The sequence below is a fragment of the Natrix helvetica genome (genome assembly GCF_964273705.1).
Source record: "Natrix helvetica genome assembly, chromosome: Z".
NCBI classification, from domain to species: domain Eukaryota; kingdom Metazoa; phylum Chordata; class Lepidosauria; order Squamata; family Natricidae; genus Natrix; species Natrix helvetica.
In genome coordinates this window covers 142,007,991-142,015,831 of record NC_138554.1, presented here as the reverse complement: position 1 = coordinate 142,015,831, position 7,841 = coordinate 142,007,991, and the positions used below count along the sequence as shown (strand labels likewise).

The window sequence follows — 7,841 nt, the reverse complement described above, 5'->3', positions numbered from 1 at the left end:
GGAAAGAAAGAAAGGAAGGAAGGGAGGATGGAAGGAAGAAAGAAGGAAGGAAGGAAGGAAAGAGAGAGAAAGGAAAGAAAGAAAGAAAGAAAGAAAGAAAGAAAGAAAGAAAGAAAGAAAGAAAGAAAGAAAGAAAGAAAGAGCAACACCAGCCGTGACCCCCCGACTGCTCCATCGCCCCTCCTCCCCTCCCCGTTGCTCCTCCGCAGCCCCGCCCGGCCGGCTCTCCTTTCAGGCTTCGCTTTCACTTTCACAGGAGTCACGCGCTTTCCGCGAATCGGCCAGCGGGGGGCGGGGAGGGAGGGGGGCGGCTCTTGCGCTCTCGATCCCGCGATCGTCCGCCAGGCCCATTCGCTGCGCGATCCTCCGTTCGGGAAAAGTGCTTTCTCTCTCTGTGTGTCTCTCTCCTGGATCCGGTAGGAAGCTCCTTCGGGCTGAAATGGGTCTGGGGGCAGCTCAAGCGGGGGAAAGGGGGAGGGTGAAGAAGCCCCCGCCCAGCCCCTCCCCGCCTCCCTTCCCAGGGCTCCGTGACTTCCTGGCGCAGCTGCTTTGCTGCGCACTCGGGGAGGGGACTGTTAGGACCGAGGCATATTGGGTAGGGGTCTTCTCCCCCATCCCCGAGGAGGGGGTCCTGGGAGCCTGGCGCACCCCGCTGCCCTACGCTGGAGTCCCTCCAAAGATCCTGTAGCCGCTTTGTAAAGGGGGCTGTGGTGAGGTTCCGAAGATGGGCAGGACAGGAAATTGGGTCTGGGGTCTCTTAAGGCAGAAGGTGCTAGAGACGGATTCTGCTGGGCTCTGGGTCTTGCTCCTCCAAAGGGAGCCTGGCGGAGCGGCTGTGGGAGGCACCGAGGGAGCCTGGCTGTGCAACTCACTGGGCACCGTTGGAGGAGGCAGCCCACCCCACCGAGAGGGTCCTCAGTGCGCAGCCGTGCCCTCCTGGGATGGACAGACCCTCCCCTGAGACCCTAACACAAGCAGGAAGAGAAAGAGAAAAAAGCTTTGGGTTCTGCTTTCTCCCCGCAGGGATTTTGAGGAGTGGGAGATCTGAAGTGGCCTTGGAGGAGAGATGGACGCCGAGAGAGGTAAAAATCCCAGAGTTCTCCCGGATCTTTCCCTGGAAACTCTGGAGGAGGGAGAGAAGGAAAGAAAGGGGAAAAGGAGAAGGAGGGGAAGGGAAGGAAGGAAGGAAAAAGGGGTGGGAAGGAAGGAGGGATGAGGAAGTAAGGAAAAGGGAAGAGGGAAGGAAAGAAAGAGGGGAGGGGAGGAAAGAAAAAAGAGGGGAGGGAGGTGGAAGGAAGGAAGGGGAGGAAGATAGGAAGGGAAAAGGGAGGAGAGGAAGGGGAAGGAAGGAGGTGGAAGGAAGGAAAGGGGGAGTTGAAGGAAGGTGAGGGAGAGAGGAAAGAAAGAAAGGGGAGGAGAGGAAGAAAGGAAAAGGGAGGGGAGGAAAGGGGGAGGGAAAGAATGTGGTGGAAGGGAAGGGAGGAAGGAAGGAAAGAAAAGGGGAAGGGAAGGAAGGAAGAGGGGGAGGGAGAAAGAAGAAAGGAAAAGGGTGGGAAGGAAGGAAAAGGGGAGGAAGATAGGAAAGGAAGGAAAATGGAGAGGAGGAAGAAGGAGGGAAGGAGGAAGGGAAAGGAAGGAGGTGGAAGGTAGGAAAGGGCGAATTGAAGGAAGGAGGGTGGGGGAGGGAGAGAAGAAGGGTGGAGAGGAAGAAAGGAAAAGGGGGAGGGGAGGAAGGAAAAGGGAGGAAGGAAGGGGGAGGGAAGAGGAAGGAAAGAAAAGGGAGGGAGGGAGGAAAGGGGGAGGGAAGGAAAAGGGGGAGGGAGAAGGAAGGAAAAGCGTGGGAAGGAAGGAAAAAGGGGAGGGGAATGAGGGAGGAAGGAAGGGAAAAGAGGAGGGAAGGAAGGGGGAGGAAGGAGAGGGGAGGGAGGGAAAGAAGGAAGGAAAGAAAAAAGTGATGGGAGGAAGGAAGGAGAGGGAAGGAAGGAGAAAGAGGAGAGGGAAGGATCAATAGCATTCCAGGGCTACAGGGGATGTCAGCATTTCAGTAACATTGTCTTCCAAATTCCCAGGTGACGATACCGAAGTCCGGTTGATACTGGTTGGAAAGTCCGGAGGTGGGAAGAGTGCCACGGGCAACACCATCCTTGGCCGGAAGGTGTTCGAGTCCATCTTGACAGCAAAATCCACCACCCTGAAGTGCCAAAGCGGTCAGGAAACCTGGCAGGGCATGAAGATCACTGTGGTCGACACGCCAGCCATGTTTGATGCTAACCACTACCCAGAGATTGTGCGACGAGAGATCATGGCTTGCATTGACTTCTCCCGGCCCGGCCCCCACGTCTTCATCTTGGTGACCCAAGTGGGACGCTTCACTGCCGAAGATGCGGTCGCCGCAAAATGTGTCCGGGATATCTTTGGGGCCGAATCCGCCAGGCACATGATTGTCCTCTTCACCTGCGTGGAGGATCTGGGTGGGGACCCCCTGCATGAGTACGTCCGACACTCCGACAACAGGAATCTGTGCAACCTGATCCAGCAGTGCGGGAACCGCTTCTACGGGTTCAACAACAAGGTTACAGGAGCCGAGCGGGAGAGGCAGGTCTCGGAGCTGATGGCGATGGTGCAGAGAACAATTTTCCAGAATGGCGGGAGATACTACGTCAACCGGCTGTACCTGGAGCCCAACTTACAGGATGAGCACATCCAGATGTTCATAAAGCAGAACCAAGAGCAATACCGAAGCCACAACTACATACGTTATCTCGGTCTCCTTATATTCTGTTGTGCCTGTTGCAGACCAGCATTGTCCTGCCTGAAAAATGGATTTGTTAGGGTGTTTTCCTGCCTGAGAAATGTGTTTGTCGTAGTATTTTCCTGCCTGAGAAATGGAGCTGTCGCAGCGTATCGATACTTCTTCTCTTAAGCGTTCGGATCCCGACTTCGTTTTGCCTCCAGGTCACGAAAACAACACGCAGCTGGTCCTCCAGCTACGACTGCAGCGGAGCCCCAAATTTCTATGGCTATGGGAGACATTTGTGAGGGGAGCTTTGCCCCATTTTGTGACCTTTCTTGTCACCGTCATTGTTCAAACTAAAGTGCATCCGGTTTCCCCAATGACTTTGCTTGTCAAAGGAGGCAATCACGTGACTCCAGGACATGGCAACCGTCGTAAATATGAGTCAATTGCTGAGCATCTGAATTTTGATCATGTGACCATGGGAATGCTGCAATGGTTGTAAGGGTGGAAACTGGTCCTAAGTCACTTTTTTCAGCACCGTTGTAACTTTCAACGGTGAGGACTCCCTGTAATTTTTGTTTCCCTTTCTTTAATGGAGAAGTAACCATCGCAGGCATGCAGAATATGTTTTCTGTTCTGGTATCCTCGGCGTGTCTCCTTTTTCCTTGGCCTGCCAAAATGGGCCTGAGGGAGTGTCAGCCAGGGGTCTTCGTCACCCTTCCTGGAAGCCGGTGATAAAAGCAGGTTCTCATTTTTGAAGATCTTCCTCCATCTTTCCCAAAGGCAGCAGGATCGCGCCCCCCCTTCACCAGAGTTCCCCAACGTTTCTGGCTTTGCAGACTGGGGGAGGGGCGGGAAGAGGGAATGGCTCTCCGCGAGTGGCCAGCGCACACACGCATTTGCGCGACCAGTGTACATACGTGCCTGGCACTCGCTAAATGGAGGGTGTGCACATGTACTCACATACTGTTTCCGCGGGCCGGTTGCAAACCCCTCGTAGCCCACTCTTGGTGGCAGCTGTTCCTTCCTAAATGGCTCCGGAATTGATAAGATAAAATAAGATACAACCTGAGTATGAGATAGAAAAAGATGGTGAGATATGTGGTGGATATGGAGTAGATTGCGATGATTAGATAAGATAAGATATGGAGTGAATATGAAATAGGGTGGGGGTCCCCAACCTTTCTGAGTTGGCAGCCCAGAGCAGCAGGAGGGGGGAAAGAGGGGGTGAATTTGTGGGAGGGGCAAGTGCATGAGGCTTGCGTGAGTGGGGCTGTGAGTGCCCATGACAAGGCTCACTTGATGAGGCTCGCATGACTGGGACCCCGGCCACCGGGGATGAGGCTGGGTTGAGGCTAGTGTGAGTGGGACCACAAGTTCCCACGATGAGACTCGCGCGACGGGGGCCACGGCCACCTGGAATGAGGCTCATGCGAGTGGGGCCAAGATGCCCGGGATGAGGCTCACACAATTGGGGTTGCGGGTGCCTGCGGCGAGACTCACACGACTTGGGCCACAGGCACCTGGGATGAGGCTAGTACGAATGGGCCCTCAAGCTCCCGCGATGAGGCTCGTGTGAGTGGGGCTGTGTATGCATGCAGAGGCAGCTGGCCACTTATGCAGCCTGATGATGATTAGGCCAGGGACCAGTATTGGGCAGCAGCCCACCGGTTGTGGACCCCTGAGATAGGGTATGACGACAAGACAAGATATTGATATGAGAGGATAAGACAAAATAAGGTATGCGGTGGATATGAGATCAGAGAAGGTACTAAGACAAGACAAAATGTCATGGAGTTCTGCAGCAGCTTTCTAGAAGAAACCGGAGACACTGCCTTGGAGCATTTTAAAGACTTCTTGTCTAATTCATGGAGATCTTTGTCATCCTCCAGAGAGAAACAATACAAGTTAGTCAGGCACCCGGGCACACCCTGAGGTAAAATAAAACGGCATACCAAAGACAAGGGAAGAAAAAGGCGGGAAAAAAGGGAAACGCCCCCTTTTATTTGTGGCAACCAATCGCAGCATAGGTGACCTTATACAGGAGTCAGAAGTCTCTCTAACTAGTCGATACAAAGGTGTGTTCTGGCCTACTGTACATTTGAGTAAATTCAATTTCCGAAAAGAGGAGAGGAGTTTAATTTATGTCTATTGGTCAAGTTTCTTTCCATATTATCCCATTATCAATATTATCAATATTTATCTGCCCTGCTTGGTTTGGTCTCGGTGTATCTACAGCGATGGCAATAGCATTTATACACTGCTTCATATTGCTTTTAAGTTCCTCTCTAAGCGGTTTACCGAGTCAGCCTCCTGCCAATGTTCCCTCTAATTTTTTGTCAGTGTGTGCGGAAAAGTCTAGTGTTTGAGTGGCACATTTTCATGCCTGAGCACCTGAGTTTTTTTCACAGATGTTTTACAGAACAATTGATTTATAGGATCTGAATTGGAATGGAGAAAAATGGTTTTGTGCGTGTGTGTGTGTGTGTGTGTGTTTGAGTGAGCGAGGGGTCCAGTAAGGGAACTGCGCCTATTTAGAAAAGGTAAATTATTGCAAACATGATCAGTCGAGGATAAGTATGGGGACAGGTTGGGCGGTAGACAGAAAGTGATAAAAAAGTGGGAGAGAGGAAGAGAGGAAGAAAAAAGAGGGAAGAGAGACAGAAGGAGAGAGAAAGTGACAGAAGAGTGGGAAAGAAGGAGAAAGAGACAAAGGAAAGAGGGTGAGAGAGACAGAAAGAGACAAAGAGGAGAGAGAAGGAGAGAGAAAGTGACAGAAGAATGGAAAAGAAGGAGGGAGAAAGAGAAGAGAGACAAAGAGAAAGAGGATGAGAGAGACAGAGAGAGAAGAGAGGAAGAGGAAAGAGTAAGAGAGGACATCTCATTTCAACCCTGAGGTGCAAAATATTCTCTTTGTTTGGTAACTTTATTTGTCCATTTACAATCCAATACTCTCATTTCTCCTTAAATTCATCAAGAATTCCCTTCTTTTTATTGAATTCATCACAATACCTTGAGAACAACTTTTCAGCATAGCTTTACAGCTATTTAAAATATATATTAATTTAGGTCAGGTTTTCAGAACATTAGTCTGTTTATGTCACTAAGTGCAAAGAAACAGAATTCAGAAAGTTGGCTTCCCTTTTTGTAATTGCCTATTGTCTGCTTAATTTTCTACCTACGTTTTTGATAACTGATATTCACTGTTGACCCAAGAAGCCCATCGTAGAAAGAAACCCTCCCTATGAACTTCCATGGAATGAAGTTTGATCTTTTTCTCATCCAGAAGCATATTCTTTCTTCGGAGGATATAATCAAGATAGTCTATAATTGCCTATCAATCTAACAGTATGGCGATTGACAATCTCTTTATATTTCAACTCTAACTCTTTCAGTCTCTCTCTCTCTCTCTCCCTCTCTCTCTCCCTCCCTCCCTCTCTCTCTCTCTCTCATTTAGCGACTGCTCAAAGTTACCACGGCATGGGAAAAAATGTGACTTACGACCATTTTTCACACTTATGGTCTTTGCAGCATTCTCCATGTTGACGTGATTGGCATTTGGATGCTTGACCGTGGACTCACATTTATGACGGTAGCAGTGGCCTGGTGTGTGTGTGTGTGTGGTACCCAATCCTTTTTTGCGACCAAGGAAGCTTAACGACCGGGGGGGGAGTTGAATGACCGCGGGGATTTAATGAACAACAGTGAGGAGAAATGTCGTAAAAGGGGGCCACAAGCTCACCTAAGAAATGTCTCACAACGTAAATCGGGTGCTCAATTGTGGTCATAAGTCGAGGACTACCTGTATGGTATTCTATGTAACATGTTTCACTTTGTGTAATTTTCTGTGCAAATGGGAGGATGTGTTTCTCGTACCGAATCTTGACTTTTTTAAAAAAAATTCCTTTGATGTGTCAATTATATAAGAAAATGCAAGTTGATGTTTGGGGTTCCCTCTGTGAAGAGAGTACCCCATTTTTATCAGACCGTTTTTGAATAAATTGGAATAAAATAATATCATCCAATTGCTTAATTGGGATCAGTGGATGCAGTGGCACGAGCCAAGGGAGGAAAGAGGGGAAGGAGGAGGAACAGGGTGAGGAGCAGAAGGGGAGGGAGAGGTGGAAGAGAGGAGGGGGAGTTGGAAGGGAAGGAGGAAGGGAGGAGGAGAGGAAGAGGAAGAGGAAGGAGGGGGAATTGGAAGAGAAGGAGGAATTGGGAGGGAAGCCGGAGGGGGAGAAGGGGGAGGGAAGCAGGACAGGGAGGAGGAGAGGAAGAGGGAGAGGAAGAAGGGGGAAGAGGGAGGAAGGGGAATTGGAAGAGAAGGAGGAAGGGGGAGGGAAGCAGGACAGGGAGGAGGAGATGAAGAGGGGGAGGAAAGAGGGGAAGGAGGAGGAACAGGGTGAGGAGCAGAAGGGGAGGGAGAGGTGGAAGAGAGGAGGGGGAGTTGGAGGGGGAGGGGAGCAGGACATGGAGGAGGGGAGGAGGAGATGAAGAGGGAGAGGAAGGAGGAGGACAGGAGGAGGAGGAAGGAAGGGGGAGAATTGGAAGAGAAGGAGGAAGGGGGAGGGAAGCCGGAGGGGGAGAAGGGGAAGGGAAGCAGGACAGGGAGGAGGGGAGGAGGAGATGAAGAGGGAGAGGAAGGAGGAAGAGCGGGAGGAGGAGAAAGGAGGTGAAGAGGATTATAGTTTGATAATATGAAATTTTATATAAACAATATATAGAGATTATGAGAGGAGGTTTAAAAGCTTTATCTAGAATATGTTATAAAGATGTATTGTGATTGGATGATTTTAGGATGATTTAATGGAATGTTATCATGTAATCCTATTCTAGATTTGTAAAAACAATTATAGTCAAATTAAGGTTGAGATATAATAATTGTGATATACATGAATACAGGGGAATTTAAAATATGCGATTTGATATGAAAAGTAGGTGGGGACTATGGAAGAGATGCATGGAAATACTGTAACCAACTGACGCACTTTCTACAATTTGTAATGGAAGATGGGTTTTTTTATATTTGTTTGTCCTTGTTCAAAAACAAATAAAAATTGTTTAATTAAAAAAAGTGATAGAAAAGATTCAGAAGAAACGGCAT

The 7,841-nt window shown here is 49.6% G+C and overlaps 1 protein-coding gene across 2 annotated transcripts; it reads left to right on the top strand.

The window, feature by feature from the left end:
• Window positions 1–291: 291 nt before the first annotated feature.
• LOC309381395 (GTPase IMAP family member 3-like) lies at window positions 292–6,877 on the top strand. 2 transcript variants are annotated; one of them, XR_014173549.1, is made up of 4 exons: window positions 292–416; window positions 1,024–1,082; window positions 2,070–5,460; window positions 5,563–6,877. XR_014173549.1 is itself a non-coding variant. In XM_081932340.1 (3 exons), exons 2-3 carry the CDS (start codon window positions 1,067–1,069, stop codon window positions 2,921–2,923), a joined length of 870 nt encoding a protein of 289 aa, XP_081788466.1. In that variant the 5' UTR covers window positions 292–416; window positions 1,024–1,066; the 3' UTR covers window positions 2,924–6,877. The 2 variants fall into 2 exon arrangements, 1 of the variants encoding a protein (XP_081788466.1); XM_081932340.1 differs by having other exon boundaries at window positions 2,070–6,877.
• The last annotated feature ends 964 nt before the right edge of the window (window positions 6,878–7,841 follow it).